The 21,387-nt window shown below is 45.3% G+C and overlaps 1 protein-coding gene across 1 annotated transcript in view; it reads left to right on the top strand.

Annotated features, from left to right (window-relative positions):
• Positions 1–21,387, top strand: part of MRTFA (myocardin related transcription factor A) — an 86,143-nt gene that overhangs the window by 35,435 nt on the left and 29,321 nt on the right. The window contains exon 2 of the mRNA XM_071551827.1: positions 20,868–20,933. Within this exon, the coding sequence (XP_071407928.1) occupies positions 20,927–20,933 (7 nt within the window). The 5' untranslated portion in view covers positions 20,868–20,926. The remainder of the gene's footprint in view (positions 1–20,867; positions 20,934–21,387) is intronic.

Genomic DNA, 21,387 nt, shown 5'->3' with positions numbered 1-21,387 from the left:
CTTGCTTGTTTGAAGCCCTTGCCAGGCAGATGTCACTGTGACTCTCTTGCCCAAAGATGAGGGTCAGTGACACTTGTGGTTTTTCCTTCTGTTTTTGGATCCATCTCAGGCTGCCCGTGTAAATCTTATCTTGGTGCTTTGAGCATCTCTATGATCTGCCAGTAGTCACCTCAGATTTTTCATCATGCTGTCACACCTGCAAGTCATTGATCAACAACTTAGTGAGTATCTATACCAAAAATAAGTGCCTGCTTAGATCTTTCATTTCATGCCTCAACTCCCGTACCTCCAGTCTTTTCTGAGCATTGAATTACTGATTTTGTCACTGTCCTAGTTCAGCAGGAGGGACCAGCTAACCCTGTGTGGGGGTGATCAAAGCTGTGTATTCTACCCCCTCTATTCATTCCCCAAGGTCAATGGGCCATTAGCAACAGCTGCCCAGGGAGTCATTATCACTTCACACCCAGCCTGAGGGGGGCGGAGCTGCTAATGGGCCATCAACAGCTCAACACCCCCTGGCTCCCAGAGTTAATCACCCATTGTGTGAGTCCCCGCCCAGGGGGAGGGACTGAGAGCTCCCTGAGGGTACATAAGTGGTGGGTAAGAAGACCTCGGGAACCTCTCGTCGGATCCAGAGCAGGAGCAGGACCTTGACAGGAGGAGATCCCCGCTCTCGCCCAGACCACAGCCCTCGCCTGCACCAACAGGTTTTTCGTTTCCTTTTGCTCTGGACTTGGGGGAACCACAGGGGTCTCAGCACAAGGGCAAACAAACCCCCTTGGGTTTGTGCCCCAGGACACTGGGTTATACTTGCTGGGGTTTTGTGAGTTGAAAGCAATCTCCCTTGTGTGTCAGTGTTGTTATTGTAATATTATTATTAAATTTTAGGTCTGACTTACAATCTCTCTCGTGGTGAGTTCATTTCCCCTGCTGGTTCACCTTTAAACCAGCACATCTTTTGGCGCCCAACGTGGGGCCACGAGAGAGAAGTCAGAATTACAATTTCATTTTCTGTATTTGGATACAGAAACTCCCTGACTACCATGTTGCTTGATGTATTCATGTGGATGGTGTATCTGGGCCTGTTCATATTTCGACACATGGGGAACCATGTGCCTATTTTGATGCTCTCTTTAATACCAGGGAGGAGGATCAAAATTGCTTTATTAATATACTATGTTTATGTTGTCATAACGTCAGAAGCAATGAATTTCATTGTGAATGTATATTCAGTCTGGTCTGCCTGTCCTGGTTTGGGTTGTTACCTCTGGGGTCTCATTAAAAATAGCACCCAGCCTGGGGGGAAAACAGGCGGAGATGGTTACTTCCACCTTTTCACCTCTGCTACAACAATCATTGAAAATATTGAGCTTCCTTTTGATGTTAGGGACAGTATAATCCTACTGTTAGTGCTGTTAGTGTTGCTTTGTCTCCTCTGTACTGTATACACCATGTTTAGGGTCAGAACTGGGCTTTCTAAGGAGACTTGCTGGAGGCCTGCCCTGGGAGCGGATGATGTTGAGTGGCACGGGAAGTGGGAAGATATGGGCCAGTATTTGGAGACCTTCTCTCCTCAAATGATCTGGAAATTCACCCCGGAACAACTGCAGGACCCTGCCAAAATGCTAAGCTATGTGAAAGGAAGATGCTCTGGTAGTCCCAGAGATGTGCAGCTCACAGCAACCTGCTGGGCCCTGGCCACTGCCTACCGCACACTGCTTGGTGTGGTACAGCATCGTCAGGAGGAGGAGAAAAGGAGCAAATCCACAGGCACCATGTCCACCCAAACCACGGCTGAGCCAGAGAGGAAGAGAGATACATCAACCAGCAGCATGTCCACCCAGACCATGACTGAGCCAGAGAGGAAGAGAGGTACATCAACCAGCAGCATGTCCACCCAGACCATGACTGAGCCAGAGAGGAAGAGAGGTACATCAACCAGCAGCATGTCCACCCAGACCATGACTGAGCCAGAGAGGAAGAGAGGTACATCAACCAGCAGCATGTCCACCCAGACCATGACTGAGCCAGAGAGGAAGAGAGGTACATCAACCAGCAGCATGTCCACCCAGACCATGACTGAGCCAGAGAGGAAGAGAGGTACATCAACCAGCAGCATGTCCACCCAGACCATGACTGAGCCAGAGAGGAAGAGAGGTACATCAACCAGCAGCATGTCCACCCAGACCATGACTGAGCCAGAGAGGAAGAGAGGTACATCAACCAGCAGCATGTCCACCCAGACCATGACTGAGCCAGAGAGGAAGAGAGGTACATCAACCAGCACCATGTCCACCCAGACCATGACTGAGCCAGAGAGGAAGAGAGGTACATCAACCAGCACCATGCCCACCCAAACCATGGCTGAGTCAGAGAGAAGAGACACATCAACCAGCACCATGCCCACACAAACCACAGCTGAGCCAGAGAGAAAGGGAAACAAATCAGCCAGCACCATGCCCACACAAACCATGGAGGAGCCAGAAGGACAACAGAAACCGATAGCAGTTGCCCCTGTCCAGAAAAGAAAATCAAAGACCAAATCAGTTCGTATAGCGCATGACGAGGAAGAGTCAGGACCTTCATCTCAAGCAGAAGAAATGGAGCCAGAAATAATCACCCGGTCCCTATCCCTGGGAGAGCTGCGTGAGCTCCGGAGAGAGTTCACACGACAGGCAAATGAGTCCATCTTGACCTGGCTACTTCGAATCTGGGATGCTGCAGCCAATGATACAATTCTAGATGGGAGTGAGGCAAGGCAGCTGGGATCCCTTTCTCGAGATGTTGTCATTGATCAGGGCATTGGAAAGAGACAGGAAACTCTCAGCCTCTGGCGGCGACTGTTGTCAAGCGTGAGGGAGAGATATCTTTGTAAGGAGGACCTCCACGTACAGCAAGGACAATGGAACACGATGGAACAAGGTATCCGGTGCTTAAGGGAATTAGCTGTACTGGAGATAATCTTTTCAGAGGATGAGAGATTCCCTAAAAGTCCAGATGGTGTCCAGTGCACATCCCAGATGTGGTTAAAATTTGCACGACTTGGGCCAGAAATGTATTGTCGCTACCTTGCAACATTGCAGTGGAGAGAGGGAGAAGACAAGGTGGGTGCACTGGTCAGCAAACTCAGGATTTATGAAGACACTGTCACTGCTCCATTACGAGCCCACGTCTCAGCTGTGGAAACAAAACTGGCTGAACTGGAAGAGAAGATTAAGGAAGGACTCTTTCATATCTCTCCAGAACAAACGAGAGTCTCTGCCATCAGAAGCAGGCGTCTTCCAGCTAAGGAGAAAGGGTACACTCCACGCGGCAATCTGTGGTTTTACCTCCATGAGCATGGAGAAGATATGAGGAAGTGGGATGGGAAACCCACCTCTTCCTTAGCAGCTCGGGTACGTGAATTGCAAAGAGGCACAACTAACACAGGGAATTCTTCAAGGTTGAAGGCTGCTCCGGTCTCTCATGGGCAAGGCTCCAGACAGTATAGGAATGATGATGTTATGCCCGATCCTCTTGAAGGAACCTCCCGGTCATACTCACAGGGAGAGCGCAGTGAATACCATGACCAGAACTAGGGGGGCCCTGCCTCTAGCCAGGTAGAGGAAAGGGACAATCGGGTTTATTGGACTGTGTGGATTCGGTGGCCTGGCTCATCAGACCCACAGAAATACAAAGCTTTAGTGGACACTGGTGCACAATGCACGTTGATGCCATCAGGATACGTTGGGGCAGAATCCATCTCTATTTCTGGGGTGACAGGGGGATCCCAACAGCTGACTGTACTGGAAGCTGAAGTCAGCTTGACTGGAAAGGAATGGCATAGACACCCCATTGTGACTGGTCCAGAAGCCCCATGTATCCTTGGCATAGACTACCTGAGGAATGGATATTTCAAAGACCCAAAGGGACTGTGTTGGGCTTTTGGCATAGCTGCTGTGGAGACAGAGGAAATCAGACAGCTGAGCACCTTGCCTGGCCTCTCAGAGGACCCTTCTGCTGTGGGACTGCTGAAAGCTGAAGAACAATTGGTACCGCTGGCCACAGCCACAGTGCACGGTCGGCAATACCGCACTGACCGAGACTCTGTGACCCCCCATACACAAGATGATTCGTGAGCTGGAGAGCCAAGGGGTGGTCAGCAAGACTCACTCACCCTTTAATAGCCCCATATGGCCAGTACGAAAGTCCAGTGGAGAGTGGAGGCTGACGGTGGATTACCGTGGTCTCAATGAGGTCACACCTCCCCTGAGTGCCGCTGTGCCGGACATGCTGGAGCTTCAGTATGAGCTGGAGTCCAAGGCAGCCAAGTGGTATGCCACCATCGACATTGCCAATGCCTTTTTCTCCATTCCGTTGGCAGCAGAGTGCAGGCCACAGTTTGCTTTCACCTGGAAGGGGGTGCAGTACACCTGGAATCGACTGCCCCAGGGGTGGAAACATAGTCCCACCATTTGCCATGGACTGATCCAGACTGCATTGGAAAAGGGTGAGGCTCCAGAACATCTACAGTACATCGATGACATCATTGTATGGGGGAACACAGCAGGGGAGGTTTTTGAGAAAGGAAAGAAGATAATCCAGATTCTCCTAAGAGCTGGTTTTGCCATTAAACGAAGTAAGGTCAAGGGACCTGCTCAGGAAATTCAGTTCCTAGGAGTGAAGTGGCAAGACGGGCGTTGACAGATTCCAACAGAGGTGATCAACAAAATAGCAGCTATGTCCCCACCAACCAGCAAGAAGGAAACTCAGGCTTTCCTAGGCGCCGTGGGCTTTTGGAGGATGCATATCCCTGAGTACAGCCAGATTGTAAGCCCTCTCTACCTTGTGACACGGAAGAAAAATGATTTCCAGTGGGGCCCTGAACAACAACAAGCCTTTGAGCAGATTAAACAGGAGATTACCCATGCAGTAGCCCTTGGGCCAGTCAGGACAGGACAGGATGTGAAGAATGTGCTCTACACTGCAGCCGGGGAGAATGGCCCATCCTGGAGCCTCTGGCAGAAAGTACCTGAGGAGACTCGAGGACGACCGCTGGGATTCTGGAGTCGGGGATACAAAGGATCTGAGGCCAGCTACACCCCAACTGAGAAAGAGATCCTGGCAGCTTATGAAGGAGTTCGAGCCGCCTCAGAAGTGATTGGCACTGAGGCACAGCTCATCCTGGCACCCCGACTACCAGTGTTGGGCTGGATGTTCAAAGGAAAAGCTCCTTCTACCCATCACGCCACTGATGCCACATGGAGTAAGTGGATCGCTCTGATCACGCAGCGAACCCGGATAGGGAATCCTAATCGCCCTGGGATTTTGGAAATCATCACCAACTGGCCGGAAGGTGAGAGTTTCGGATTGTCCTCTGAAGAAGAAGAGGAGCAGGTGACACGAGCTGAGGAGGCCCCACCTTATAACCAGCTACCAGAAGAGGAGAAGCGATATGCTCTCTTCACAGATGGCTCCTGCCGCATTGTAGGGACAAGCCGGAAATGGAAAGCAGCTGTATGGAGTCCTACACGTCGAGTTGCAGAAGCGACTGAAGGACAAGGTGGATCAAGTCAGGTTGCAGAGCTGAAAGCTGTTCAGCTGGCTTTGGATATCGCCGAACGAGAGAAGTGGCCAAGACTCTACCTTTACACTGACTCGTGGATGGTGGCCAATGCTCTGTGGGGATGGCTGGAGCGTTGGAGAAAGGCCGGCTGGCAGCGCAAAGGGAAACCCATCTGGGCGGCTGAGATGTGGCAGGACATCGCTGCCCGGGTAGAGAAGCTGAGTGTGAAGGTCCGTCATGTAGATGCTCATGTACCCAAGAGCCGGGCTAATGAGGAGCATCGTAACAACGAGCAGGTGGATCAAGCTGCCAGGATTGAAGTCTCTCAGGTAGATCTGGATTGGCAGCATAAAGGTGAATTGTTTCTAGCTCGATGGGCCCATGACGCCTCTGGTCATCAGGGCAGAGATGCGACATACAGATGGGCTCGTGACCGAGGGGTGGATCTAACCATGGACAGTGTCTCACAGGTTATCCATGACTGTGACACATGTGCTGCCATCAAGCAGGCCAAGCGGGTGAAGCCTCTATGGTATGGTGGACGGTGGTCGAAATACAGGTATGGGGAAGCCTGGCAAGTTGACTACATCACACTTCCCCAAACACGCCAAGGCAAGCGCTATGTGCTGACCATGGTAGAGGCAACCACTGGATGGCTGGAGACATACCCCGTATCTCACGCCACTGCCCGGAATACCATCCTGGGCCTTGAGAAACAAGTCCTGTGGAGACACGGCACCCCAGAGAGAATAGAGTGACAACGGCACCCACTTCAAGAACAGCCTCATAGACACCTGGGCCAGAGAGCACAGCATTGAGTGGGTGTATCATATCCCCTACCATGCTCCAGCTGCCGGGAAAGTTGAGCGATGTAATGGACTGCTGAAAACAACCTTGAAGGCGTTGGGTGGGGGAACTTTCAAACACTGGGAGCTGCATTTGGCAAAGGCCACCTGGTTGGTCAACACCCGGGGCTCCATCAATCGAGCTGGCCCTGCCCAATCAGAACTCTTGAATACTGTAGATGGAGATAAAGTCCCTGTGGTCCATATGAGAGGTATGTTAGGAAAGACTGTTTGGGTGAGTCCCACCTCAAACAAAGGCAAACCCATCCGAGGGATTGTCTTTGCTCAAGGACCTGGTTGCACTTGGTGGGTAATGCAAAAAGATGGAGAAACACGTTGTGTACCACAAGGGGACCTAATTTTGAGCGAGAAGAGTTTGTAATGTTTCATCGTATATATGTGTATATATATGTATAGGTAAAAAGGGGATTAATTTGGGAATGACTAGATGGAGTAGAATAAGGGGTGGATAATGTCCTAGTTCAGCAGGAGGGACCAGCTAACCCTGTGTGGGGGTGATCAAAGCTGTGTATTCTACCCCCTCTATTCATTCCCCAAGGTCAATGGGCCATTAGCAGCAGCTGCCCAGGGAGCCATTATCACCTTCACACCCAGCCTGAGGGGGGCGGAGCTGCTAATGGGCCATCAACAGCTCAACACCCCCTGGCTCCCAGAGTTAATCACCCATTGTGTGAGTCCCCGCCCAGGGGGAGGGACTGAGAGCTCCCTGAGGGTACATAAGTGGTGGGTAAGAAGACCTCGGGAACCTCTCATCGGATCCAGAGCAGCAGCAGGACCTTGACAGGAGGAGATCCCCGCTCTCGCCCAGACCACAGCCCTCGCCTGCACCAACAGGTTTTTCTTTTCCTTTTGCTCTGGACTTGGGGGAACCACAGGGGTCTCAGCACAAGGGCAAACAAACCCCCTTGGGTTTGTGCCCCAGGACACTGGGTTATACTTGCTGGGGTTTTGTGAGTTGAAAGCAATTTCCCTTGTGTGTCAGTGTTGTTATTGTAATATTATTATTAAATTTTAGGTCTGACTTATAATCTCTCTCGTGGTGAGTTCATTTCCCCTGCTGGTTCACCTTTAAACCAGGACAGTCACCTGCTGCGTCAATAAATTTTAGTTCAAAATGTAAAAGCAGCACATTTCTTGGCAAGAACATCTGCAGCCTGTGTTAGAAAATGGGATATGAATCCTGATGTAGCTTAGGTTTATCAAATTAAAACATGCAGTGAGTCTGTGGGGCAAACTGTGTTCCTTTGCCATGCAGGAGGCCTGTGAGTGGGTGTATAATCTGCAGAAGGGCATTAACATGGAGCAGAATTCATGGTTTTCTTTCTTTTACTTGGGCTAGTAAAAGTAGATGCTGTGGTTTTTCCCTGTTTTCTCGGACATGATGTCAAATTTACTAACCTGGAATCTCTCTGAACTAAGAGGAGACCTGCAGTGGCTAAAATACATTGAAATGTGGTGATTACTAAGAAGAACTAAAAAATGTTTTTTTGCTCATCAGTGTATTCAGGATGTTTCCTGGTGCTCAATGAGATGGGTAAAAGTGTGCAGGTGACCTTCTGTCAGAGTTTATTGTTCATAATATAGTCAACATTCTTCCAAGTAAACAAGGATTTGATCTTTCCACCCTGTGGTTCTGCCATCTAAAGTTAGACTTGGCCTGATGCAGCAAACAAGAAATGTGAAATCTCAGTAATAAGGACGAGAATTTATTGCTTTGGGACGTGGATTATTTACAAAATTGACAGTGAAAATTGGTGAAATCTGGGCTTTCTGGACAACATAATTTTAATACTGGATTTCAGAAATGAACAGCTGTAAAGAATATGTTTTGTAAAAAAAAAAAAAGTAACTTTTTGCAAGTTTTCAGTGGAAGTGCCTTTGATGGATTTTGTCCATGACAGGGACAGGGATCATCTGTTGCAATCATGCTTCCAAAGCCCTCATGCTGTGGTCGGCACAAGCATCCTGCTGCCCCATTGGATTGCTGGGAGCAGAGCTGGGGGATGCTCTCTGGGTGACAGGAGGAGGAGGAGGAGGAGGTGCTCTTTTGATTTTCTCTATGTGGAGTTTCCCTAGCTTCATGCTGCTCCATGTTTCTTTAGTATTCAGTGCATGGAGGCTATAGCTGTGGTTTTTGTAGGAATTGAATGTTGCTGTAGCAATGTTCTTTGGTTAGTCAGCTCTGCAAATTTCACAGCAGTGCTGGAAGGCAGAGTGTACAAACTCCCACTGCATAATTTGGTCAGTGTTACAAGCAGCGTATAACCTGTCCCTGAAAACAATGTGGGTTTCATTTCTTATTTTGGTGGATGCTCTTTTGATGCTCTTTTTCATTACTTTCATGACTTTCCCTTTCCTAGGCTCTCATGCCTTTGTCTGTGTTACACTGAGGTGTGAAGGTCCTTCTCAGGCCTGGTGCCAGCTCACTCACTTTTCCATGCTCCAGTATTACAGAATCATAGAATTGATTGGGTTGGAAAAGACCTCCGAGATCATCAAGTCCAACCCTTGGTCCAACTCCAGTCCATTTACCAGATCGTGGCACTCAGTGCCACGTCCAGTCTCAGTTTAAAAACCTCCAGGGAAGGTGAATCCACCACCTCTCTGGGCAGCCCATTCCAATGCCTGATTACTTTCTCTGTAAAGAATTTTTTTCTGATCTCCAACTTAAATTTCCCGTGGCAGAGCTTGAGCCCGTGCCCCCTTGTCCTATTACTGAGTGCCCGGGAGAAGAGACCAACCCCCACTGGCCAGAACTTCCCTTCAGGTAGTTCTAGACAGTGATGAGGTCACCTCTAAGCCTCCTCTTTTCCAAATTCTCCCTTTTCAGAAGTGGAAGGCAGCATTTTAGAAGTAGATGCTAAACTGCTGGTACCTTTGTGTCTCTCTGAGAGCCCGTTTACTGCTGCTAATAATGTCTGTCACATTGACTGCAGGCAGCTCAGAGCGGGATCACCTCTTCAGGGCTGGCGTGTGACAGCAGCTGCAAGTGCAGCAGTTGCAAATGCTGTCCACACACAGCCATCTCCTGCCGGGAGCAGCACAAGGGAAACCTGTCTGCCCTTCACTTGCTTTTGGTCAGTGCATTAGTGAAAGCCCATCTCTTGCAGCAGCTCGGGGGTCCTGCAGTGTGTGTGATCAGTGTGGGGGTACCTGCTGCTGCCGGCAGTGCCCGCTGTGCCCTTCAGGGCAGCACTGAGCCAGCAGCAGCATTTTAAGCATCTGCAGAATTTGCCCACCAGTCTGAAGTCGCTGGTCATGCAGCCCATTCTGGACTGCTGGGCTTTTTTAGGTTGCTGATTGACCCGTTGCACAGAATTATATTATTTACATATTTATAGCTATGATAACACTTAACAACCACATTAAGCCTCATGGCTGGATTTGTTTTCAGTGCTGTGAATCTTCCCTCATGGAAAAACTCAGGAAAGTCTTTCCTGGAGATCTGTAATCCAGAGTTTGGAAAGAAAGTAAATATCCAAAGAGAAAGGAAATAAAAAGCAGTAGATAGATGTTGTATGATCAGTTCAAAGTTTTTGAGGAACTCTGATGTGTTTTTTTTTATGTGCAGTGCAAATTTTGGGATAGCCCTCTATATTGGGCTGCTGTGAAGGAACTGATATCCAGTGTAGAGTGGTATGATGGCCATAGCTGAATCTTGTAACTTTTTTACAGAATTCTAATAGAATTTGTGTTTAAACTGTAAAGAAGGTGCCAAACTGTTGCAGTACAGAGGCTGAGATCTTTATTTGAACCTCACATGACATGACTGTGGCACGTGTTCTTTGCTGTCTGAGAAAGCAGCAAGGGTGTTTCCATTACCTTGAATTGACGAAATATGGTAATTCCTTGCAGTGTCCACTTGAAATTCTTGCTAAGAGAGGATGCTGGGGCTTGGACAGAAGCTGGTGACAGCAATGCTGACTAGATAGGGAGTGCTCTGAGTCTTTATTTTGCATGTAATATACACACTAGACAAAACCACTTTTGTTTCATGGCCCATGAAATACCTGTCAGCACAATGAACTAACTGAAGCTGGGAGATGCTCAAATTAGCTAATTTAAAATTATAAGGGCCAACTTTCTGAGTTCTGTATATAACTAGTTAATGACCTCTTCTAAAGAACTGCTGGGTTTGTATATGAATTTGCATATTTCTATGTCTTTTTTTCTACCACTTGTGGAAAAACATGTTTCCTCTCATTTGCATTTAGTTTCAGTCAACCAAACATCTTTAGGTGGTTAAGAATCTGAATAGTCTTGAAAATACAGAATTATTCCATGTTTTAGTGGAAACCCCAAAAGCACAGCTCATATGTCGAGGTGTCCCAGCTGTTACCACAGAAATTCTGCAGTATCCTGACCCTCAGATGATTCCTGTGAAGGGAACTTTTAACCTCTATCTGTAGAGGGTGCCCCGTGGCAGAGGGAAGGCTGAATCATTGGGCCAACAACACAGTCTCAGAAATGTTTGAGAAAGTTTTTGACCTTGAGCTGGGAGGCTGTTGGTTCAGTGGAGCACTCAGCTGGAGCAGAAATTGAAGTCTGGGAGGTGAACTATGAAGGAAAAATATTAGACCTTGTCTCCTACTGCTGCAAGAGACATGGAAGGATTTCATAGTCAATTTTAGTGTTATAAACATGTCTAATCAATCATGTGTTTTATGGATGTGTCTTGGCACTGTCTGAATACTTAATTTTTTTCCTGCTTGTTAGAAACTCAAAAAAACATATCCCTTGAGCCCAGAGTTTTAGACACAATGAAAAATTGTTCAGATTCAGATGTACCTCCAAACATGTTTTTTTCTTTTTTCTTCTGAATAATTTTTCAGAAAAATCATAAACAACTCTTATGTCCCATCTTTATGGGAAACAAAAAGGTTCGAGCTCTTTCTTCTTACGGCCAGAGATACATCTATCTTTGCAAGAGAAAAAATGAAAAGGGTTCAAACTTGGTTTTCCCTTGTGTATCTTGCCTTTGTACTGTCACATTAGTAGACAGCTGTAGATCTAATTGTCAGGATATATCTACCCATTCCTCCTTTTTTCTTCCTTTGTCCCCATCTGCCATGTCATATTAAATTATCTGGCAGAATTTCTTGGCTAGGGTTGTCTTTGCAAGGTGGTTAAGGGCAATGTTAGTTCCTCCTTGTTCATTGTTTCATGGAAATACATAAATCACTATGTATGTGACTCAAGTTTACACAGGGAGCTGGGAAATTCTCTCTGTTTTTCCCCCCCAAGACTTCTCTTCCCGCTATAGATAGTAACAATGGGTATATAGATGGAATCAACAAGCACTGATTGCAGATAATATTTACTGTATTATGATACCAGTGGGTCAAGTTTAGGTAGACCTTTCCACCTAGGTATTTTGTTACAGGTCATCTTGTTGGATCATGCATAGTAGCCAGATTCCATAGACAGGGATATGTGCCTAGTTATTCACAGCTTAGTTTGCACTTAACCAGTATCACTGAGACTAAATGGTTTTATAAGAATCAGTACCCTGTACAGAAGGCAAAACAACTTTTCCTGTTGACAAGCTTGTTGGAACATTTTTACCTGTTCCATGTCTTACTGAAGATATCACATTACACATATTTCAGGTTAATTCCTGAAAGTTGTATTTTAACAGTTTTAGCAAGTGCTGAAATGGACTGTTGGGTTTACCAAGATTCTTCCTTTGATTCCTGCACATTTTACCACCCCAGAATACCAGTGCTGGCTTGAGCCTTTGAGAACCACTAACAGGAGTAACTGTTCTGTCCTGTCTGGAGCTTGGATCAGATTTATGTCTTACTACTTGGGTGGTGCTACTGATTTTATTTTGTAATACTGTGTCCTAACACAACTAAAATTGCTGTAAGCACTAGTTTTATCTTCTAAATGCAGTTTTTAATTAACTGTGATTTCCACATGTATCCAGTTTGGTATGAAGCCTGAAAAATTACGTACTGAGGTAGCTTGTTCTGTGGTCACAGTGTGAGCAGCTGCCTTGTGGTAACATGTGAGGATGCAAAGAGATCCTTTCACTTTTGACTGTGTATGTGCTCCTGATTCCATGTTCTTTGGGGACCACTTTCCACTGTAGGTTGGGCCTTTTGATTCTGCTAAATTAACTGTATCAAAGAATCTGTATTTATCTGTTTTCACTGAGAGCTATTTAATGCCTCATAAAATCAACTCATTAAAAGTTAATACATACAAGTGTTGCATCATGCTTTGAAAATATTTTTAAAAATGTTTTGTATTTCATATTTCTCTTCCAGTCGCATCCTCCCAACAAAAGGGGACTGTTACTCTTTACCTGTTTTTTTTTTGTTTCTGATATCCAAAACTAGTCTTCTGGAACACTGTCATATAAACAATCCATCTAATATATCAACAGGCATGTGTAAGCTGCATGTCATGGCAGTGATTTCATATGACCCAAGAACATTTCGGACTTTGAAGAGTGTGATTTTGTTAGGAAACAAGCCCTTCTTGTTCTGAGGTTGAGAACCACTTAGTTTTATCTCTTCCTTCTCTTCTCACGTTCTTAATTGACCAGTCACTGCTTTTCCTGTGCTTTTCAGGTGCCTTTAAAAGCTTCTGGGCACCTCAGCAGCTGAAGGCTTTTAGAAGTGCTCGGTGGAAAAAGCCAACTTTAGGGTTATGTGACCCACATTACATGCTTGGATTCTTACTAGCCATCTGCTGTGAAATATTTTGAAAGTTGTTGCTTTGGATGTGAAGGATCTGCTCTGTTCTTTAAGAATCATTTGATAGAGGGTTTAGGTCTGTATCAGGCAGAATTGTATTCCTGTTCTCACCTGTAGAAATCTTCAATGCTCTGATAAACTTCCTAAAAGTATAAGAAAGAAAAGGTGGCTATGAAAAAAGTTTCAAGTGCTCTGTACTAGATGCCTTTGATGCAGCTGTAGGGCTTTCTTGATTAAATCTCCTCTTTGGCTTTGTTACTACAATCCTGTGTTGGACAGGCACAGCTGGGCAAGGAGTTCACCAGTGTTCCCCAAACTGGTGTGAGACACCTTTCCATCTCAGCATATTGCAGCAGGACATGCTGCTTTCTGCAGTGCTGCTAAGAAATCTGCTTTCATGATTTATATGACCTGCAGTAGGGAACAGCTCCTGATCCTGGTTCTGGTTCCTGTTCAGGATCTGCTGCACAGGGTGTGGGGAGAGTGATCCCAGTCCTACTTCTCACAAAGACAAGACCACACCATGAATATAAATAAGTGGCTTTTGCCTCTACTGTGAAAGGTTCTTGTAACAGTTGAAGACACCAAAACAGATTTTCTTTCTAATCTTTACCCTCCCCAAGTCCATGTTCTCTGTAGTGTGGTTGCTAAGGAAGAGCTGAGGAAGCTGCCTGCATTTTGATAACAGCACTGTTGCCTCAGTAGAGAAAAGAGGTAGTGCAATGACAGATAGTCTCAAATAGTAAAGAAATAAACTCCTGCTTAGCTGTCCCTTTGCCTAGGCTTGCTCCAAACTGTTCTTTACAATGCACTGAGATGAATAGAAGCGTATGGCTGTTGTGTATTCCCAGCAGTGGGTGCCTGCAGATTCTGAGGATCAACAGTGTATCTGCTGCTTCTCCTTCACCCCAATGAGGGACATGAATTTTTGGCATCCCCTTCCCAGGGTGCCAAACTGTCATATAATCCCTGCAGTTTGGGTGTCATTTACAGTCTGCTTCACTTAAATGCTTCTCTGTTAACTGCACAGTCTGCTTAAATGCAAAGCCAGCATGTATTCCTCATCAGCAGTTAGTGGATTAAAATGCTGTTGGGCTCAGAAAATTGCCTTTAAAAAAGGCCCCAAAAGGTGGCTTTTCTTTGTTGGTAACTCCCGTTCTAGCACATTCTGTGTGGTGTGGGGTGTGTTGACAACAGCTTCAGAAAAATACAGCTCTAAAACAAAAAAGTAATCCACCTCAGCAATTTAAGTTATTCAAAATTAATTTTGGCGGTTGTATACTGACTTATTGATTGCAAACTGTCATGGCTGAATTGTTCTGACATCTTTTTGTGGATGCTGCAGTAACTTTGTGTTGCTAACTGCTTGGCTGCTCCTGTACAGAAAGGTCTTGCAGCTGGAGTTTGGCAGATGCTGCCCTTGCTGGTGAGTGAGCAAGAATCTAATCTGGCTTCCCGTTGAAGCAGGAAAAGGCTAATGCAAGTCAACATTGGTTTTGTAAGCTGGCACAGCTGAGAAATGCTCAGAGACCTTATTTTGGTGTGAGAGAAAGGTTTTCTTACCATGTTTCCAGGGGACTGAATCCAGTCACAAAGGTAGGACAGCCTCCACTGAAAAGCTGGTGCACTGCGTATGGAAAGCCGAATCAGGCATTGACTACTGGTCAAATGTGACTATTTCATCAGAAACTAGGAAAAAAGTGCTCTTCTTAATGTAGTTAGAAGGGCTGAGCAGTAAATGGAAAGGTGGCTTCATCCTTCATCCATGTGATACCCGAGGTAGAGGCCCCAGGGCTGCACAAACAGCTGTGACAGTTTTGTTCAGCAAATATCCCATGTCGTCAAAGTTGTCTTTAATCGTTGCATATTATAATTAAGTTGTTTGCACACAGGCTGTTGGCTTAATCTGACATTGTGATACACACTAGACTGAAAAACTGAAAAGTATGAAAAATATGTGTCAGCTCAGTGCCATTTCCTTAGGCTGTGGTCTCTGACCCTCACAGAGTAAACACAGTCAGACCTACTCAGTGCCAGGCCAGTGAAAATTCTCCTGAAATACCTTTGTCACAACTGAAAGGTAGAGGTGTTGAACTGACTGGCAAGCTTCCATCCGAGCTCCTGCTGTATTAGTGATTTCCTGTGAGCTCAGAGGATGCTGTAGTGCAGTGCATCCAAAATGGGGGGTGCAGAGATTCTGAGCAGCTACAAATAAATGACCCTGAGCCCTTAGGAGCATTAAATTGTGTTTTACTCCTTTTACTTACGCTTGCACTTCCCTCAGCTTAGATAATGAAGTTAGGCTAATTTCACTTGTTCTTCAGTAGTTTCTCTTCCTAATCCCATTGTTTATTGGTTGGGTTGCAAGGATGAGTTTTTCTGTCAGGCAAACTGCTTTCACTGAATTTACGAAATCGGTAAGTCCTGTCTGTGAGCATTCAGCCTGTCTTGTTAATATGCAGTTTATGTCTTGCACTTTCCCATTTTGCATGGGTATCCCAGCCTGCATTCCGGGGAGTTCTGCCTCCCTCATCCCCTCTGTAGGGTTTCATTTGTCTGTAGCAGCCTTCCTTCCTTCCTTCCTGTTCTGCACTGCTGCTCGAGCTGTCTCTGTTGTAATCCACCGTATGGCTGTGCTTAATCATTACCTTGGCTGGGCAACCTTGAGTGTCACTTGGGATTCCTTAGAAGAGAGGGGTTTGCAGAAATGTGAGCACAGACTGCTTTAGGCAGTAAGTCTGTATTCAGTGTGACATGCACCAAGCTCACCACAGGCTGCAGTTCACAGCCGTGTGCTTCCCTTCACTGGTTTTCAAAAAATAGGAAATGCAGAATATTTTTGTAATTTGTTGTCACAAACTTCTCCTGGTGTGTGACATAGTCTTTAAAATGAGATTTTTGGGTTTTTTCCATCTTGAAATGCTGAGGTACAGAATCTGCTGTCTAGTTTCTGTAGTAGTTGTAGTCGCACTAGTAAATACAAAGTGTGGTTCAGAAATAGAAGGACTTTCAGACACCAATGTGTCAGGGCAGGCACACTGCACATTTAGACAGCGAGCTGCAAAAAACAACTTAGCTCATTGGAGGTGTTTGTTTTCGCTTCTGCTTGCTACTAATGCACCCCTGTACTACAACTAGAGTGTCCTGAAAGTGTGTCTGTGTATGGGTGCAGCCTCTCTGTGTCAGCACATACTCCTCAGTCTGAGCTGCCACCAGCTGTGAGTAGCTGGTCTAGGAATATGCCTGTGGGTTCCCTATTCAGAAAGTTTTATGCTATGATGAACGAAAAATAATTGTGACTTGCTGTATTTTACTAACAGGGAAACTCCGTTGTTAGTAGCTGTATCACAACATTATTTGTCATTTAATACATCCACCACCACCTCAGTTCTCTACTCCTCTTAAACTGCTGGTGGCAGTCCACTCTACTAGCTTCCAGATTTCTCTGGAATGCTTTACTAACTCTTGGAACAGTCCATTATTGGTATAAAAACCTTGTTCAGACATTAATTCAGAACTTTTTATACTTCTGAAATAAATAAGTTATGCCTAGTTTCAAGTAGGAAAATCAGACAAACATACAAAGCCCACAGAATGTTGCATAGACTGTCACAAGTTCAATGAAAGATGTGAGTAGAAGGGTACCAGTTTGGAACTTATCTTCTACCCAGCAGTTATATACTCCCCTTTATATGACCTGATTTGTTCTTAATTTGAAAATGAATTTAAAGGTTAAGTACTGGGATAAAGGAAACAGAAGATCACTAATTTGTGACTGAAAGGCTTACACTTCAGGCTGTCTTGGAGTAGCTTTGAATTTCTCTGGTCATTCTAGACCTTTGGCTGAGCTCCATGTACAACAGCCTTGGATTGGTGCTTGGGACATCTGTTAATCTATATATAGGATTCACACACTTGCACATGTAAACAGGTGATCTCCTAAATATATGAAATGACATTGGGAACTCCAAGTACTTATTTAAGCCAAAATGTATTCAGAAGTGAACTGAAATAATCCTTTTTGCCTTCCTCCCTGCCACAAAAGTAAGCTGTCCTGGGGGAAAAAAGTGCTTTATGTGCATAAAATGTATGTGTATACATGCATAAATCCCAGGAATTGCTTACTGCTTATTAAAAGTATTCTGCAAATGGCCTTTATTTCTATTCTCCAGTTTCATTCTCTTGATATTTCTGGTTTCTTACTGTAAAGGGATATGGGGTTTAAAAATAAAAGGTGTGTATCATGGGTAGAGAAAAAAGGGTAGTAGATGGTAACTGATAAAGAAATAAGAAATGTTTAGAAAATTCGTAAGGGAAGCTGAAGTCATGAAGGGAATTTTAAGTCATTTGATAAAGGCTGTAGCTTTCTGGCTGAGACTGATTTCTAATAACTGGGAACAGCAGGAGACTCCAGAAGAGCGAAAGAACAGTAACATTTTGCATCCCTACAGAAAGAGGATGAGTGAGTAAAGAGTGGCTCATCTGCTATCAGTTCCAGGAAGAAAACTATGGAAAATTTGATAAAGAATTTAGATAGTATAATAATAGCAGCATAATCACACTGTTCAGCTTCTCAGTTTGTGAACACAGGTCTCCTCGAGTGTTATTTTGTCCTTTGGATGTGTGAAATTTGGTTGCTGGGGGTTTTGTCTGTTTGTAATAGACTTTCATAACGTCTTTAACTTAGTAGTGCAGAATGTTTTGGTTTTAGAAAGTGTATTAGAATTTAATGAAGTACTGCTTACTTGGATTAAGAACTGACTGTAATCATAGAAAGCAGAGAAGTGTTTTTGGTGGGGATGAGCCCTGTGCAGTCTAGAAATAAATGCAAGATGGGTAACTGTGGGCAGAACGAATACTAGTGGAGGCATAAATAATGATGTTTAAAAAATGGTTTAAATAATTTAGGCAAACTGAGGCAGTTGAGCAAAATGTACATCAGTGCAGGTGAGGGCAGAGTGTGCACCAAGGAGCAAAAAATGCCAGCCCCGCCTGTGTGTAGGAGCTTTTCAGTGAAAATCCCTGATCTTGGAGGTGAAAGGTAAAGAGTAGTTGTAGTTAAAAATGTGAGGGAAAGTAGGTGGTCGTAGCAAGTGGCAAAAAGGGCTAACATACGTTACCACATGTGTAAGTGGGAAGACATGAGTAATAATAAGATTATCTGCACTTAAAACTCAGGAGAAGAACCTGATGCTGTAGCTCTGTGCCTTGTCTGTATTCATTTAGTAAGATGTCCCACTGTAGGGTGTGGATCATAGAATCATAGAATTGATTGGTTTGGAAGAGACCTCTGAGAGCATCAAGTCCAACCCTTGGTCAAACTCCAGTCTGTTTACCAGATCGTGGCACTCAGTGCCACGTCCAATTTCAGTTTAAAAACCTCCAGGGATGGTGAATCCACCCCCTCTCTGGGCAGGCCATTCCAATGCCTGATTACTCTCTCTGTAAAGAATTTTTTCTGATCTCCAACTTCAATTTCCCCTGGCAGAGCTTGAGCCCATGCCCCCTTGTCCTATTGCTGAGTGCCTGGATGTGAGTCCCTGAGATGTCTCACTAGTGGAAATAATGCCGTGCAGTGAGAGATCTAATGGGCTGCCACCTAAGAGGGCAGAAATCACTTAGTGGCAGTCTGCTGTTGGGAGTAGGAAGTCTAACTCCCACCTTGTGGTAGTGTTGGCAAATCCTTGGTGTCCTCCTTGTTAAACCTCAGCTCCCGACTGTATGGTCATGCTCTTCAACTCACTCATGAGCAAACCGGGCCCTGTTTTGTCTGGGCTGTGGTGTGTCTCTTGTGTCGGTGGGTCCAGCCACCAGTTCCATGGGGAACATGGGAGGTGGGTGGGGGTTGAGGGGTCTGACAGTGGGGCAGGAAGCTGTTAGATCAGGTGCTTGTGTAGGTTTGGGTTCTGATAACCTCAGGGCGAATCCAGCAGCCCCGTGAAGGAGCAGGTGTAAGGCTGTGCGAGCCCTGAGCTCACACTGCAGTGGGAGTGAGATCTCACGCTGGGTGGGAGGAACAGTCTGGAACTACCACTTCTGTTTGCAGTTTCACAGCCAAACGAAGGGCCTGTTCCTTCCCCTCTGTGTTCCCTCCTCCTCGCTGTGGCTCTTGGCTGATCCCACACAGAATTACCATGGTGCTCTGTACACCCTCCCTCCCTTTCTCACTTCCGTGTACTAAAGACAGCAGTTTTGTGCCCAGGATGCATATATTAAGAAATCATAGTTTGTCTTAAGAAATAGAAGAGAGGTAATTTGTTTGCACACTATGCACACAGAGGTACCTTCATAGGTAGGACGAACTCCTCTGACTGTCATAAATCTTTCAAAGAAAGTACATCAAGAGGCAATGGAAGTGGAAGCTAGACAAATCCAAGAAGAAAATTAAATGTTCATTTAAGAAAGGGTGATTGGCTGCTGTGCAAACAACCAAGGAAGAGCTGGATCTCTTTTAGTACATATGAAGACCACAACCCTTATTGGAAGATGTATCTTAGTCAAATGCAAACTGCCAATAGGAGGTTCAAAGAAACAGGTAAAATGTGATGATATCTGTAAGCAGACAAAGGGGCATCTTCTTAAATTTTTGATCCCTACTTTAGGGAGTGTACGGTACAAATTTGTGTATAATGTGTGAAATTAATGTACTGCACAAACAAAGTACTTTAAAAAAGAAGCGTAAGTGGTATAATGAGATTACATAGACTGTAGAGCAGTTTTGCTCTCTAGTGGTTTCACTACATTTGTGTGGACTTTTCTTATGTGGACTGTACAACAGACATAAGCTTGACAGAGAAATGAAAATGAAAAGAAGGGAGATGCCATTCATTTTATAATATATTATGTTGAGTATACGTAGGAGTTTGGACTTGGCTGCAAACGGGATTCATTATCTATTGATACTCACGTTATCCTAATTTGATATGTGTGTGTCTACACTTGAATTTTTTCTTCAGTTTTGAAAGGCTGTTTTCATATGGAAGAGGTCCTTGACTGGAAGAACAATCCAGAATGTTGCTTTAATTGTATAGTTTAAAGAGAAGCTACTGTTATAATCTAAATGTGGAAATTATGACTATTCCAAAGATTTACATTAGTAAAAAAACCCCAGCTAGTTGCATTTCACACAGGTCATAAATATGTTCTATTATGCTAAAATAAATAGGGAAAATTCTAGTGATAAGGGATTTCTTTTGTGGGGGAACAAGAACACTTCTAGACATATTCATGGTATTTCACTGTCACGAGTTTTTTCTGAAGGTGAATTTCTGAGCTGAGGAAGGATATCAGCCTTGTAATTTGGAGTAACAACCAACAATTTTGTCATATCGTTTAATCTGCACATGGTAATTAGAGTTTTCAGGAGTCATTAGCAGCTGGGGTGTCACTCTGTGTTTATTGGAGGACTGTCAGACCATGTTTCTCTTTGTTTGTTTAATATTAATGGTTTGGAAAGCAGTTGGTGCTCTAGAAAGAATTGAGAAACAGGCCTGGTTTTGTGGATTTTTACCACCCTGCCAAGACCCTGCGCAACTTCCTCTGCCTCCGCCCGCAGCAGATGCGGAAACCTGACTGCTGGAGGCCACTTCTGCAATTGCAGCAGGGCAGGGAGCGGGGTGGGAGGGGGTCTCTGATGCTGCTGCTGCTGCCCTGCCACCCAAAGGGGAAAACAAGATGCGTTTGAACATGTCTCCTGGGTTGTTTCTTGCACTGATGGGTTTCCTTCTCTCCCCTGTCCCTGCTGTCGCGCAGTGCTGCAGTTGAAGCTCCAGCAGCGACGCACACGGGAGGAGCTGGTGAGCCAAGGGATCATGCCGCGTAAGTACCACTGAATTTCCTTGTCTTGGTGTTTTTGTGCCTGCTTTTTCACTAGAGGATGGTTTCCCATACTGATTGGAGAGATCAGATCCTCTGCTTCTGCGTGAAACCATCATGTATGAGCCCCACCCTGTCCCACCCAGCCTGGTCCTGTGCAGGTGTGGTTGTGCTGGTGCGGGGCCACCTCCCATGGTGAGGAACAGAGCAATGACTGCCAGTGCAGCTGCCCTCCAGAACAGTGCTTGCATGTGGTCACACTGCACAGTCCTCACAACATGCTATGTTAGAAGTGCTTTATATACTTGACACATGCTGGTAATCGCTCTGTTACAGACTTCCTGCCTCTGCAGTTTCTGTGCTTACAGTTTGTCAGCTTCTTAGACCTTGTAACTTTTTATGTACATATTCCATAAACTGAAAACAGGCAGTGCATACAAGACCTTAACCAACAAGG

Source organism: Pithys albifrons, chromosome 3, assembly GCF_047495875.1.
Source record: "Pithys albifrons albifrons isolate INPA30051 chromosome 3, PitAlb_v1, whole genome shotgun sequence".
Classification (NCBI taxonomy): Eukaryota; Metazoa; Chordata; class Aves; order Passeriformes; family Thamnophilidae; genus Pithys; species Pithys albifrons.
The sequence above is the reverse complement of the archived record's forward strand: the minus strand, read 5'-3'. Positions and strand labels throughout refer to the sequence as shown.